Raw genomic sequence first — 15,971 nt, forward strand, 5'->3', positions numbered from 1 at the left:
ATTTGCGTCAATATCAGCCATTGTTAACAAAACTTTGCCACTCACATCCTACCGAAAAACTAAACCATCCAAACCAGAAGAAAAAAACCTCAGAGACAAGGATGAAACTGGAAAAAGCTGATGTCGGTATGGATGCTGAAAAATGGATGGATGACCAATCAGAAAGCAGAATACAAGGGACGACAAAAATCTGCGAAGCAGAGAAACCTCCATAAGTACAGTAAGACCTCGGTTATCGCGGTTAATGGGGACCAAAACCACCCGCGATAAGTGAAAATCCGCGAAGTAGCGGCGCACCTTAAAAAAAAAAAAAAAAAAAAATTTGGATTTTTTTTATTTTTTTTTTATTTTTTAGACCCAGTTAATGGGGACCAAAACCACACGCAAAAACTGAAAATCTACAAAGTAGCAACACCACTTCAAAAAGGAAAAAAAATATTTTTTTTTATTTTTTTTTTTTAATTATTATTTTTTATTTTTTGTCTCCTCCTTGATCTGCTACCTTATCGTGGTGGAGGAGTTTGTGTGTCCCAATGATCCTAGGAGCTATGTTGTCAGGGGCTTTAAGCCCCTGGTAGGGTCACCCATGGCAAACAGGTCCTAGGTGAGTGGCCAGACAAAACGCAGATCAGAAGACCCCTAATGATGAGACAAAACTTTGGTCCTCGATTTCCCTCGCCCGGACGCGGGTTACCGGGGCCCCCTTCTGGAGCCAGGCCTGGAGGTGGGGTCCGCTGGCGAGCGCCTGGTGGCCGTACCCTTACCCACGGGGCCGGCCGGGCACAGCCCGAAGGGACGACGTGGGACCCTCTTCCCATGGGCTCACCACCTGTAGGAGGGGCCAAAGGGGTCGGGTGCGTAGAGAGCTGGGTAGCAGCCAAGGGAGGGGTCCTTGGCGCGACGATCCCCGGCTACAGAAACTGGCTTTTGGGACATGGAATGTTACCTCTCTGGCAGGGAAGGAGCCCGAGTTGGTGCGTGAGGTTGAGAAATTCCGACTAGATATAGTCGGACTCACCTCTACGCACGGCTTGGGCTCTGGTACCAGTCCTCTCGAGAGGGGTTGGACTCTCTTCCACTCTGGAGTTGCCCGTGGTGAGAGGCGCAGAGCCGGTGTGGGCATATTAATTGCTCCACGGCTCGGCGCCTGTACGTTGGGGTTCACCCCGGTAGACGAGAGGGTAGCCTCCCTCCGCCTTCGGGTGTGGGGACGGGTCCTGACTGTTGTTTGTGCTTATGCACCAAATAGCAGTTCGGAGTACCCACCCTTCTTGGGGTCCTTAGAGGGTGTGCTTGAGAGCGCGCCCCCTGGGGACTCCCTTGTACTGCTGGGAGACTTCAACGCTCACGTGGGCAATGACAGTGAGACCTGGAGGGGCGTGATTGGGAAGAACGGCCCCCTGACCTGAACCCGAGTGGTGTTTCGTTATTGGACTTCTGTGCTCGTCATGGTCTGTCCATAATGAACACCATGTTCAGACATAAGGGTGTCCATATGTGCACTTGGCACCAGGACACCCTAGGCCGTAGTTCGATGATCGACTTTGTCATCGTTTCGTCGGACCTGCGGCCGCATGTTCTGGACACTCGGGTGAAGAGAGGGGCGGAGCTGTCAACTGATCACCACCTGGTGGTGAGTTGGCTTCGATGGTGGGGGAAGATGCCGGCCCGACCCGGCAGACCCAAGCGTGTTGTGAGGGTCTGTTGGGAACGGCTGGCAGAATCTCCTGTCAGAAGAAGTTTCAATTCGCACCTCCGGCAGAACTTCGCCCATGTCCCGAGGGAGGCGGGGGACATTGAGTCCGAGTGGACTATGTTCCGCGCCTCCATTGTCGAGGCGGCTGATCGGAGCTGTGGCCGTAAAGTAGTCGGTGCCTGCCGCGGCGGCAACCCTCAGACCCGTTGGTGGTCACCGGCGGTGAGGGATGCCGTCAAGCTGAAGAAGGAGTCTTATCGGGCCTTCCTGGCCTGTGGGACTCTGGAAGCAGCTGGCAGGTATCGGCTGGCCAAGCGGAATGCGGCTTTGGCGGTTGCCGAGGCAAAAACTCGGGCATGGGAGGAGTTTGGCGAGGCCATGGAAGCCGACTTCCGAACGGCTTCGAGGAAATTCTGGTCCACCATCCGACGTCTTAGGGGGGGAAGCGGTGTGCCATCGACACTGTGTATAGTGCCGATGGGGCGCTGCTGACCTCGACCCGGGACATTGTGAATCGGTGGGCGGAGTACTTCGAAGACCTCCTCAATCCCACCGGCACGTCTTCCTCTGGGGAAGCAGAGCCTGAGGACTCTGGGTTGGGCTCTCGTATCACTGGCGTTGAAGTCACCGAGGTTGTCAAAAAACTCCTCGGTGGCAGGGCCCCGGGGGTCGATGAGATCCGCCCGGACTTCATTAAGGCTCTGGATGTTGTGGGTGTGTCATGGTTGACGCGCCTCTGCAACATCGCGTGGACATTGGGGACAGTGCCTCTGGACTGGCAGACTGGGGTGGTGGTTCCCGTCTTTAAGAAGGGGGACCGGAGAGTGTGTTCCAACTACAGGGGAATCACACTTCTCAGCCTCCCTGGTAAGGTCTATTCAGGGGTACTAGAGAGGAGGGTCCGCCAGGAAGTCGAATCTCAGATTCAGGAGGAACAGTGTGGTTTTCGTCCTGGCCGTGGAACACTGGACCAGCTCTATACACTCTTCAGGGTCTTTGAGGGTGCATGGGAGTTTGCCTGTCCGGTCTACATGTGTTTTGTGGACTTGGAGAAGGCATTCGACCGTGTTCCTCGGGAGGCCCTGTGGGGGGTCTTCGGGAGTATGGGGTACCGCACAGTCTTATCCGGGCTGTGCGGTCCCTGTATGCCCGGTGCCAGAGTCTGGTCCGCATTGCCGGCAGTAAGTCGGATTCGTTCCCGGTGAGGGTTGGGCTCCGCCAGGGCTGCCCTTTGTCACCGATTCTGTTCATAACTCTTATGGACAGAATTTCTAGGCGCAGCCTTGGCGAGGATGGAGTCCGGTTTGGGGGCTTCAGCATTGCGTCACTGCTTTTTGCAGATGACGTGGTGCTGTTGGCTTCCTCAAGCCGTGATCTTCAGCTCTCGCTGGAGCGATTCGCAGCCGAGTGTGAAGCGGCCGGGATGGGGATCAGCACCTCCAAGTCCGAGGCCATGGTTCTCAGTCGGAAAAGGGTGGTATGCTCCCTCCGGGTCGGGGAGGAGGTCTTGCCCCAAGTGGAGGAGTTCAAGTATCTTGGGGTCTTGTTCACGAGTGAGGGTAGGATGGAACGGGAGATCGACAGACGGGTCGGTGCAGCGTCTGCCGTCATTCGGACCCTGTACCGGTCTGTCGTGGTGAAGAGGGAGCTGAGCCGAAAGGCAAAGCTCTCGATCTACCGGTCGATCTACGTTCCTACCCTCACCTATGGGCATGAACTTTGGGTCATGACCGAAAGAACTCGATCCCGGATAAAAGTGGCCGAAATGAGTTTCCTCCGCAGGGTGGCTGGGTTCTCCCTTAGAGATAAGGTGAGAAGCTCAGTCATCCGGGAGGGACTCGGTGTAGAGCCACTGCTCCTCCGCATTGAGAGGAGCCAGTTGAGGTGGCTCGGGCATCTAATAAGGATGCCTCCTGGACGCCTCCCTCGGGAGGTGTTCCGGGCATGTCCCACCGGCAGGAGGCCCCGGGGGCGGCCCAGGACACGTTGGAGAGACTATGTCTTTCGGCTGGCTTGGGAACGCCTCGGGGTCCCGTCGGATGAGCTGGAGGAGGTGGCTGGGGATAGGGACGTCTGGGCTTCCCTTTTAACGCTGCTGCCCCCGCGACCCGACCTCGGATAAGCGGAAGACAATGGATGGATGGATGGATTATTTTTTGTAGACCCGTTTAATGGGGAGCAAACCCACCCGCAAAAAGTGAAAATCTGCGAAGTAGCGACGCCCCTTCAAAAAGAAAAAAAAAAAAATCTCATTTCATCTCATTATCTGCACCGCTTATCCTTATTATTTTCGAGTGAGCCCCTAACCCGCGGCGCGGGTACTTTCGGGCACGATACGCACGACACCGCGACAGGCCGAGCGGGTCCGGCGCTCCGCGCGGAGGCCAGCCTGTCCGTTACAGACCGCGAAGCTCTGAATCCGCGAACGTCGAACCGCGAAGTAGCAAGGTCCCACTGTATATTGTGATAAAGCAAGGGATTACTGCCTTTGCAAAAGTTGAAAGAATCTTTAGCTCCTTTCCGTGATATTAAATCTAACAGTGGCGTTACAAAATTCAAGTAAACATTTTCATGGAAAAAAAACACAGAAAAATACTCTTGCATCATTAAATCAATTATATAATTCAATGCTAACATGCATGCTAATAAGATACTACTAATAAAAATGTGTTTATAATTTGGTGTCTTTCTTACTATGTGGCCCTATAAAAACTTTATTTTTTATTGCGCTCCTGACCAACATTCAAACAGATGGCTATGTTTTCTGTACTTTCTTTTTAAAATCCGTTTTATTCGTCAAAATAATGAATTTCATGCAATAAAAAACTTCTGAAGTAGCCCCATAGTGTATCAATAGAAATGATCAAATTTAGTGCTTAATAATGAGATATTACTTAGTTATTACTTTTAATTAAAAATTTTACTTGTAAATACATATATTTATTTCTTTATTTCAAGTGTTTCAAAACATTTAAAAAACATTTGGACGGAATGGTCCCTTTTTTAATAAAATAGCAATGAAAGGAAGATTGTGAAGGTAAACTTCTCTACCAGAATATAGCCAAGACAAATTATGTGTATAGCCATTAATCAAACAGATAGTCTTGAAGTGCTGCGCAGACTACCATTACACCATCCCCTGATCTGAAGCCTACATCAGGGCAAGTAAAAACACAAAAAAAATAAGAAACCTTAAGAAGGGGCCGCACACGAGGTAATCCCCCTTCTAGGATGATTAGGCTGCAATGGATCAGGGCATCAACAGACAATACAAAGACATAATCAACATGAAATATGGGTACAAAATAAAATATCTAGCTGACAGCTTCCTTTTCCAAAATCTTGACCAATGCAGTAGGTTCTAGATCAGCGGTCTCCAACCTATGTCAAGCTGAAAGCTACTTTTTGTAACTAAGTTTTGCAAAGGGCACCTAGTTTGATAACAACTTATCAAGTTATTACTGTGTTGTTACTATGTTATGATGAAGATAAGACCAATTTGTTGAAGAAGATAGGTCAAGAAATCGTCTCATACGTGTTCAAAGAATGCAGGAATCAAATGACGTCAGAGGGAGCACTTTTTTATTGATACACAATTTCAACAAGAAACTCAGCGAATCTCAGATATGCGTGGGTCTTTATAGTTTCAACACAGATGTGTAAACCGGTCTAGCCCCGCCCCCTTTCACGCTACACCCTTTCACGTGTACATGCCCAGGGTTCTGTCCTTATTTGGAAGTGTTTTTAGGTTTATGCCAGTTTATGTCACCTTGCCCTTTGCCGTTATCTCTTGTCCTCCCTTAAGGAGGATTGTTTATACTAATTCGTCCGCCGAGACCTTCCCAAGATGCAAGCAACATTTCTCCCAACTGTACGCAAGTCTCCTGAACAAATGTATGCAAATCTATTCTACAAATGCAAGTCTATATTCTACAACAGTTATTACCAGGTTAATTATCAGAAGTAGGGTTTAATAGACCTATAAAAGAAAAAGGAAAATCTAGTAGAAAATCACAAAGAGCCAGCACTGGTGAGCTATTTTCAGAACTATACTCAGGGACCTAAGCTGTCCTTGGAGGTTTAAGTACCAGTATGATGGCTTGAAATGATTGTACCATGCAGTATACAAAAAAATACAAATGTCAATTTGCCATTTTTTGTCTACTTTCCTCGCCTATGCATTTATTTTTTTCACACCAGTTAAGCCTGCTACTCAAAAAGTTTGCCCATCCTTGATTTTGACGAATTATTTAATCCATTTGCTTCCACCGCCCACATTAAAGAACAGGATAAGGTGGGACCAATCAAAGATGGACCACTGTGGGACTTGAACCCTCCTCCTGTTTTTAATTTTAAATGCATATAAAAAAAACACATCCATTTGTTTATTGCATCAAGGCCTCCTGCCTTTGTTAGGTGTATCTTTTTCAACAAAATAAAGTAAACCCCCGGTTCCCTCCTCCGGGTGGGTGCAGACGATTCTTCTTTATGGCTGTGTCCTAGGCTTGCCGCTCGCAGATTGTATGGTATTTTCAGCTATTCGGAGCACAGCCACGGGGGGGATCTGCCTGCACCTCGTTACCAGCAGGTTTGTGAAGGTCAAGATGGTGTCTTTGATGGCGGCGAGAGTGAGCCAGTCCTTCACAAAGTCGTTCTGTAACCTTTTCGACCGACTCAGCCCGAAAGGCACGTACTGTGCGTCAGGGACCTCTCCTGCTGGCAAGTCCGGGAATTTTCCTAGGTGGCCGGCCATTGCCCACAGGTCCTCGGCAGCACTGCACTCACAAAAAAGGTGCCTCACCGACTCCTGGGCGCCACAGCCAGGTCGAGGGCATGTTGAAATCACTGACATTCCTCGGTGGTGCATTACGGCTCTGACTGAGAGAAACTTATGAGCCACCATCCATGACAGGTCCCGTAGTCTGTTTGGGAGGGCAGGATGATTCACGTTGCTCCAAACCGTTGTAGGACTCACTGTTGCTCGCTCCTGCACAATAGCAATAAGGGCCCTGTGGTTTTGTAAAGTGTGACATTCTTGTGTTTCTAAATCAAATTTCTTTAAATAGTCCTGAATAAAGAGATGTGTTGGTGGCAAGTTTAAGGACACTGGTATCAAATGATTGTTTGGTACAAGCTTTAGCTTCCGCAAGTACGAGCCCATGCAGAACCGGGTCATCGCCTGACTTTTCGGGTTGTTGGATGGGCCCATAGCGTTTTGGAAGTGGAGGGAGACATATTTGCTCCCCAGGAAGAGCTGGAGGTCAGGCACCCCTTTCCCCCCTTTTTCCTTTTTTCTTTTTCATTGTATCTCTTTTTATCCTTTCCCACTTTGAGCCCCAGATAAAGTGAAAGATGGCTCAGTCCAGTTGTAAAAGCACGTTTCTTTTGCACTTGCTTAATAATACACACTGTCCCCTTAACAGGAATTTTAATACTTAAAGTCATATTGGTTTTGCCGCCCATTTTCGTTTAAAAAAATCTGAATACTATCTCTGGTTTAAAATGCACAATATTTTAATTCAATACATTTGAGAAATTGAATTTTTATCCTTGATTTGGGTCGTGTCTTCTATTTAGTGGAACTTAGCCAGCAATTTGCGGGTATTGTAGTCGATAAGCATTGTGGGAAATGTAGTGTTTGTTAGAGCACTCTTTTGACCCTTTTTCGACGCTAAGACATTTTTAGGTCATAAAATGTCGTAAGTGGCCACATTTGGCCTCAGGCCAAGTGTTTAAAACACGCGGTGTACATTTTAAAATCAGACATTGACATTGATAAGTAGATTGTAATGGACAAAAAGTAGATGTATTACAATATGTTACTTGGTGTAAGAGTAAGACACTTGTCATCAGATTTGAATATGGCAATTTCCTACACCGTACCACGTGCAAAAAGCAAGGATGCAATAAAGAGGCCACCAAACATTCATCTGTGCTGAGAAATTGCGTCCTTAACTCCTTAATCTCAGCCCTGCTAAAATGGATCTGTGATATCTATAAACGTCAATGGCAACCTGGCTAAAATGGATGTTTGACATCTATAGCCATCAATGGCAGCCAAGATAAAATGGATCTTTGATGTCTCTAGCTGATGATGGCTGTCAATGACAACCCAGCTTGAATGGATGCTTGATTTCTATTGATGTGTATGGCAACCCAGTCGAAATGGATCTTGGTTGGTTATTAAAAAAACAAACATTTAAATAATAAGCAAAAACCCATTAAGTAGAACATAAATGTGCATTTTTTTCAACCGTCGAAAATTGTATATAAAATGATCCTCAACTAAAGGAAGCTGAAATATTTGTCCATCATCTTGCCTCTATGGATACCAACTGCGGCCCGCTGCAAATCCTGAAAATATAGTTGAATGTGGCCCGCACATGACGCTTGAGCTCATCTCTGTTGCACTTCTCAGTTTTAACACTAGATAGAGCCAGTAACGGTAAAGGTGCTTCTCCACCCATGCATTTGGGATCCCCTGAACTGGAAAATATTGGAATTGTGTTTTCTTTGCTTATTTAATGAACCTTCTGTCATTGAAATTTAAAGTATATTACTGTGTAACTTTTTCTTTTTGGTTTGAACAAATTTATTGACACTAAAAACAGAAAGCAATCATGACAATCTCAACAGCAATTAAGCACATTCACAATATTATATTCCAATATTACGTTTTTAACAGCAAACACAAAGTGAGGTTTGAACAAACCTTCTCGAAAATCAAACATATTCACAATTTCATTATATAACATCTTTGTTAGTGTCAATAGATCCGTCCAGGCCAAAGTCGATTGTCCTCGGTCTGAACAAATCCACTGACACCAACAGCAGCAATATATACGGGGGGGGGGGTTTAGGGGTTATTGATCTATCTTCGTTATTCATTATCCATTATCCGTTATCGGTCAGTTCATAATACGCTACAAAGCCTAGGAGCCGGGACACTTACTCTCAGCCAAAAGGCCAAGCTAAGGTCCTAGCCCTAAAGCCTTTCTGACACAAAATAGATTGATTGTTAATTCAAAACCCTATCAGTGCAGATAAATGTAAATTTTGCTACTAAAAATAGGTTAACAACCACTCCTACTTAGGGGTCAACAACCTGTGAGTCCTGTACCACTTGGTCTTTTGCGCTTATACAGTGGCTGAGAAGATTTCAAAAAAGGATTTTTGTTGCTTCAAACATTTTTATTTAGTTTTTGGTTAATTTTGGTTTAAGATTTTGGGTTTGCCAATCCCTGCACTGAAAAATATGCGGTCAAAAACAGTTCCTTTAAAGCCTATGAACAAAATTGTTTTTTCTTGGTTTTATTGCTCACAAGCAAACCTGTGAGTCCTGTACTACTTGGTCTTTTGCGCTTACCTATTGGTTCAAGATTTTAGAGAACATTCTATTTTGTTGCTTCAAACATTGTTTTTTGGTTAGCTATGTCTCAAGATTTTGGGTTTGCTAATCGCTGCACTGCAACATCTGTGGTCAAATACACACTGTCCCCTTAAAGCCTAAACAAAATTGATGAGAATTTACATCCATGCATCGACAACTACATCTCCCACAATGCCTATAGACTATAATACCCTTTAAACCCTAAACAAAATCGATCTATAAAATGACAACTACATTTCCCACAATGCCTATCAACTACAATACCCGCAATTGGTTTTATTGCTCCGACGCAATCTGTGAGTCATGTAGCACTTCTTTTGCTCTTACCTAGTGGCTTCCAAGATTTCAGAGAACATTCTTTTTTGGCTTAATTTTTTTATTTTTTGTTTGCCAAACCCTGCACTGACACATACAATTTACACTGTCCCTTTAAAGCTTAATTTAAAACAAAATTGACGACAAGCTATTTTTGTTTTTTTCTTGGTTTTATTGCTCACACGCTATATTGATAGTACACACAGGAGAAGTTAGTAGCTTGTTATATAATGTCTCAAGATGTGAAACGTTTCAGGAAGTAGAGAAGATAAATGCTGAACACAAAATATAGAAGTGTAGTGGTTGTGCGTCAATCCATCCGATGGCTTTTTAGTAAGCGCTGCTTCTTCTTCTTCTTCTCCTTCTCCGGGACCTTCTGCGACGGTACCTCCTTCTCCTTGGGCCCCTTCTTCGCCTCCTTCGGTAGGTCCTCCGTCTCCGGCGCCTCACAGATGACCTTCTTCTCCGACGTCTCCTCCTCACTGACATTCTCCTTCTCCTTCTTCTCCTAACAGAGTACCTCCTCCTGCGTCGCCTTCTCCTCACAGATCTCCTTCTTCTCCTCCTCCGCCTTCTGGAAGAGGGCCTCCTGCGTCTTCGTCTACGTCTTCTCCTTCTCCTTCTCCTCCTCCTCCCTCTTCGTCTTCGTCTCCTCCTGCGTCTCCCTCTACGTCTCCTCCGCCTCCTCCTGCTCCGCCTTCGTCTTCGGTACCGTCTCATCCGGTAGACACCACGCCCACGTGCTCCTCTACCGCGCACAATTTGCTTCCCAGCCAGGAGCCTGCGCAGGGTGAGGCGGATCCGGCCTTGGTTGTTCATCACATCGTAACCATTGGCTTTCAAGGCCCGCTTGAGGCCCATCAGCGTGACCCCACTCGGGCCCCCGTAGGAGGAGATGGCACCGAGGATGAGGTTGGATACCACTCCTCTCTTCCGAGATCTCCTCCTCGGAGTTTTAGCCACAACAGACATGGTGCCTGTTACGATTCAGATTGCTTTTGTCGGCGGTGAGTTTGACGGTTGCATTTACTCTTCTGTGTTGAGTCTTGGTTAAGTTCTCAGGAGGAACCCTGTTGGATGATTCTGAGACTGGAACCCGGCACTCGTATTTATACTGCCGAGCCCTCCTCTTATTTGAGACCATAAACGATCGAAATGGTTTGAAATAGAGACAATGCATGGTTTGGGAACGGATTTGAGTCCTGTGTTGGTTCGGCATTTAGAGGAGTTCGAGCTTTGGAGTCAAAGTGTCATGCGTAATTACGCACAGCGTCACCCGACGTCATCCAAATTACGATTTAGGGACTGTAATTTGACTGATATACAACACATTACAGGAGCACACCCCCGCCTTATCCGACGGATGAGGCTTGCTCTGGCTAAAGGAATAACGGAGTTTAAAGTCCTGCGAAACAAAGCGTGACGAATAAAATTCGTTTTTTAAAAAAAGGCAACCGCGAGAGGAACTAGAAATACAGACCGTACCGTGCTTTTAGTTCGTGTTTTCATTTGGACGTTCCTTTACCCCAAAAAAAAATTGTTGACATATTTTTTGTTTTTGTCTCAAATTCAATGTGCGTGTGAGCCGCCGAAGCCAGGACCTGGGCGTGGTAGGAAAAATCATTTTTATTTCCTACACTAAACAAGATTTTAGAAAGTTTTTTTTAAATTGAATTTATGTGAAAATCAATCGGTAATAAATGAATTGCGTGGGCTGCACCCCAAGGGACAGTGTGTTTTTTAGCGCCTCCTGGTGGTAAGAACACCTTCACTCATTAAAAAATTGCTTAGCTTGAATAATAAGCAAAAATATTTTAACTATCATATAAATGTGCACTTTTTAAATTCAATTTAAATTGAAATAAAAATTAAAGCATTAAGAATTGATGTGAATATCAATCTATCAGTTATAAATGATAATTTCTCTTTTTAAAATCTCAAATAATAAACACAATATACATAACGAATCCATCATCCGCGTGGGCCGAACTTAAAGGGACTTTTTAGTGCTTCTGGTGGTTAAAAAATAAAACTTTAAAATTACAATACAAAAATACAGGGACTATAATTTAAATGCGCATTTTTTTGCATTTAAGTTAATTTAAAAGAAAAAAACTTCAGAATTGATGTGAAACTCAAGCAGTAACATGAATCTATTGGGGCTGCTGCACTTAAAGGGACGGTGTAAATTATTTAGCACCTCCGGGTGTTAAAGACAAAATGAAATGAAAAAAAAAAGACATTGGCTTAATTAATCAAACATGGAAAATGGGCCGTGACTTAAAATTTTCGGCTTCAGCTTACTCCCTCGGGGCGCATGTCTAAGTATAGAATTATTGTATTGTTTGGCTGTTTTTGTGGGAAATAGTTTAATGTTTCCTTTTGTTAATTAATGATTGTTGTTGCATATGCCCGAATTAAAAGCTACAAACAAAAACACATGGACTATCATATAAATATGCAATTTTTTATTTCCTCGTAGGTCAGAAAAAACTCAAAAGGCTTGGCAAAAAAATAGAAAAAAAGTTGTTCTTTATGGTCACTTTGAGTCTCTGGTTTGAATTCATCCTTGTTCTTTTTTAGCAATTTTCGGTGGCATTATACAACACGGCGACATCTCGGGGTCAAATAATGCACACTGTTACTTTTAACCTTCATATTAGGGCAGGAGTCTCCGGCTATCATCCTGGGGGCCACAATTGGCTGGCGGGCTGAGAGTTTGAGTCCTCTGGTTCATGCATAAAAAACATCAATGCCAACCATTCAACATTAAAAAGTAGTAGATTTTATCGCTCACTCTATTTTTACTCACAAAACACAATTCGTCCCCAGATATAAAAACCAAGCAAAAACATGTGCTTGTTTGAAATCAGAAGTGGCAAAGTTTTCCCAATGAGGAAATCTAATACAATTGTTGGAACAGTTTATTCACGCATAAATACTTAGTTAGTCTCGCTTCAAAATAATCACTAAAATAATGGTCTCGAGTCAAGATTTATGTTGAGAAAAAAATAGATTTTTTTCTTTTTTTTTTTTTTTTTTAAAGTGGTAGGCATTTTTAAAGGGTAAAATAGTCTAACATGCAAGATGACAGAGTTGGCAGGTATGGTAAGATGTATTTATACTATTTATACATTAGAATCAAGTTTAGTGAACGTGTCTAAAATATATGTATCCAGTACAGTGGGGATGCTATACTTTTGTGTGTTTTATTGAATAGAAATTTACAAAAAATTAAACGATTTTTATCGCATTACTTTTGCTGAATGTATCCGATTAAACGGTTTCATTAATTAAATTAACACATTGCACATCTACCTGCAGTTTGCAATTTTTCAGTGGATTGTTCAGGGGAAACTATGGCCCAGGGACCATATGCGGCCCGTGAGGCTTTTTAATTTGGCCCACCGAACCAAAAGTTTAAAGAAAGTGATACTTAAAAAAGTTGTTGTTTCAGTCTTACTCTTGTCCCGAAAGTCTATCTGGGCCCCTGTCCATAAAATCTTTTCACATAGCATTAATGCGTACCGTGCTAACATTCAAATGTAGTTGAAAGTAGAATCGTTTTTTTCTTAATAACAATGCCCAACTGAGTTCAATTAGCCTTTATCATTTTATTTCCGCCATGCCTATCTGCTTTAATCTAACTTTTAGAACCTTGTTCCTGGGTGGAAATATTTGTTGGCCTGGAGAGGGATGGGCTCCACCAATCTGTACTTGCCCAAGATACAGCACAGGAAATGGTGCCCCTAAAACCCTAGTGGTGAAGGGAGACCCTAAAGACTGAAAATGTTAAAAGGCCTATTTAAAATAATCCAAAGGGCAACCTAAACCACCAATGAATTCAATTGTTATTGGGAGTAAAAGGTAAGAAAGAAAATGAGGGGCAAGGGGCTGAACTAATGGCGGGTGTCTTGCAGGTAGGAGGGGTAAGGGAATTATCCAATATGTCTGACTCCCTACTAAGGTATTTAAAAAAAATGATTAATATTATCGAATTTCTATTTTGATAGGATTATTTAATTTTAAAGCCAATGGCGGACGATTATAACAAAAAAGCCGGCATGTATGAATATGCTAACACGACATATTATAAACAGGAAGAATCATTCATCGTGATTCATACAAAATCGGTTGTCCTAAAATCCAGTAGGGAATGAAAAGAAGCAGAGTCTTTGAAAAGAAAAAAAAGGAAAGGTCTTGAGGGTAACGATAAGTCTTTCGGGTCCACGGCCAAGCATAAGAAGGGATAAATAGAACAATGGAGTAGTCGTTATTGTGATGGGCTTATTTACCCCACACGATAAATAAATAAAATATAACCTGTACTTGTGTCCTGCATGTATATTAATTCATAAACAATGGCCCACAAATTGGTTATGTTTATTTCTTATGCATTGTCGAGGCATCGGATCCACAAATACTATATCGTTAAATTTAATGGAACATGCACACTGAATAGAATACATCCAAATTAAAATATACAAGATTGTGTAAAATCATAGGACACTTTAAAAAAACATGCAATACAAGGACAGCAGGTGAGAACCAATTCTTTGCAGCAGCCTCTATAGAAACCAGCTTTTCCTTATTGCAACTTGAAAAACAAAACTTTACATCGGATACTTTTGCTCATTCATTTTTTTCAACTGCTGTATCCTGTTGACAGTTGCAGGGGTCATCTGAGCTGACAACGTGGACTGGTTTCTGACAATTCACAGGGCACATGGATGGATAACAAAAACAATCTGGGCCCCCAAACAACCTGCCCTGCGTGTCTTTGAAATCTTGGAGGAACCTGAAGTAGAAGTTCATGCAGAAAGCAAACTCAAGACAAGGGGAGAACATGGAAATTACACATAGGGAGACTCTGACTCCTAAGGTCCTCAGATCTTCAAGGACCTCACCAGATAAAGAAGGCCCAGCAGTGAATCCAATTCCTTAGAGCGCTCGGGGGAACAACCTGGAGAAGCTGTTCGTGAAATTCTACAGTACTTCCATTATGTACTGCATCACAGCAAGGTACGCGGGATGCTCTGCAGCGGACAGGAATGCACAACAGAGGATTGTAAACACAACTCAAAAGTTCACTGGCCATCCACTGCCAAGCCTGGAGGACAATGCCAGCTCTTGCTACCTCAGCAAAGCTAAACACATCCTGAAGGACTCCTTACAACCCGGCAACAGTCTTTCGGACTGTTACCATCCGGCTGACGGTTCAAATCCCATCAGGCCCAAACGAACAGTCTGAGGGATAGCTCTTTACCAAGAGCTATCAGTAAAGCACATTTTTAAGTGTAATATCCCGGTTCAAGTGCAATACACCAGTTCTAAATGCAATACCCAGGTTATGATGTCAAAATCCCAATATGTATAGTTTTTATATTAGAAGCGAATACTTTATATTTTTCTATTATTTTTTAGAATGTATGTTTTGCCAACTGGAATGCAACCCTTATTTTGTTGTATCAACACATTTATAATAAAGATGATCTTGATTATGATCCAATTGAGCTCTGGACTGCTAAACAGTTAGGCTAACCAGATCCCCTGTTGCTCATTAGATGCATAACCCTGAAGTCAAGTCATGGTTATTTTTATAGCCCCTAATCCCAAAATGTCTCTGTTTTTTGTTTATTCCTTGTTTTACTTTGAATTTATAAAAATCATAAGCGGTAACAGTTTGAACACTGCAAAGACCACCAATTAACCCTGATCTGAGACATCCCCCTTCCAGGATGTTGTAAGGGCATCAACAGACAATGCACATATGGACTCTGCCAAATTTAGGGGTCATATTTGACCCAAGTTTATTGTTTTAGTCACACATTATGAATAATAAACTTTTTTTTTCATATTTGCAACATTGCAGAATGTTGCCCTATGCTGTCCCTGTCTGATGCCGAGATTATAATTCATGAGTATGCCACCCCCAAGTTTTGATTATTGTAATATACTGCTCTCTGAAATCAATGAATAAAGCAAATACGCAGTGATCCAACACTACCGCCTGTTATTTGAAGGAGCTTTTTAAAAGAAATTCTCACTTTTAAGATTTTCTTTTTCTACAAATATACAGACGGTGCCCGACTTACGAACGAGATTCCGGACGACCGTTCTTGAGTTTAATTTTTTTGTAGGTTGCTTCAGTTATACAAGTTTAAAGCTTGTATAAGTAACTTGGATTGTTTTGTACTAAAAAATAAACGTTTCGTAAAATATTATGCTCTATAAAAATAAATGAAGTTGAGTTTAACTTACTTTTGGAAGACGCACTTCAAGAGGTCCTCCGCCATGGTAAAAGGTGGCCGAAAAAAGCGTTTCAACCATTTTCATATTCCACTTTCATTTCAAAAGGAACTGCTCGCCTCTTTTTTACACTTTACACCATCCATATTGGATGGATGCACGATATATTAAATAAAAATGTCAAAGTTCTTGGAGATAGTATGGACAGTATCAAATGTTTACAAACGAACTAGGAAGAGGAAGCCGATTTCTTCGGGGTGGATGCTGGGTGAACCCTCATAGCGTCGAAAAAGAAGTACTACAGTACTGTCCTATACTTGG

At 43.4% G+C, this 15,971-nt stretch overlaps 1 protein-coding gene and 1 long non-coding RNA gene across 2 annotated transcripts; one reads left to right on the forward strand and one right to left on the reverse strand.

Moving 5' to 3' along the window:
- Window positions 1-9,552: 9,552 nt before the first annotated feature.
- On the reverse strand, window positions 9,553-10,505 carry LOC148365693 (uncharacterized). Its single transcript, XM_088336098.1, has one exon. It carries the CDS (start codon window positions 10,371-10,373, stop codon window positions 9,732-9,734), a length of 642 nt encoding a protein of 213 aa, XP_088192224.1. The 5' UTR covers window positions 10,374-10,505; the 3' UTR covers window positions 9,553-9,731.
- A 50-nt stretch (window positions 10,506-10,555) lies between these two features.
- On the forward strand, window positions 10,556-15,402 carry LOC148365694 (uncharacterized). Its single transcript, XR_015850502.1, has 2 exons — window positions 10,556-11,011; window positions 14,071-15,402. It is a non-coding gene; the product is annotated as an uncharacterized LOC148365694 (long non-coding RNA).
- The last annotated feature ends 569 nt before the right edge of the window (window positions 15,403-15,971 follow it).

Source organism: Urocampus carinirostris, chromosome 5 (assembly GCF_059441175.1).
Source record: "Urocampus carinirostris isolate Australia breed hairy pipefish chromosome 5, RoL_Ucar_1.0, whole genome shotgun sequence".
Taxonomy (NCBI): Eukaryota; Metazoa; Chordata; class Actinopteri; order Syngnathiformes; family Syngnathidae; genus Urocampus; species Urocampus carinirostris.

Coding starts and splice junctions, on each gene's coding strand:
- LOC148365693 (XM_088336098.1), bottom strand. CDS start 10,373: ATGTCTGTTGTGGCTAAAACTCCGAGGAGGAGATCTCGGAAGAGAGGA.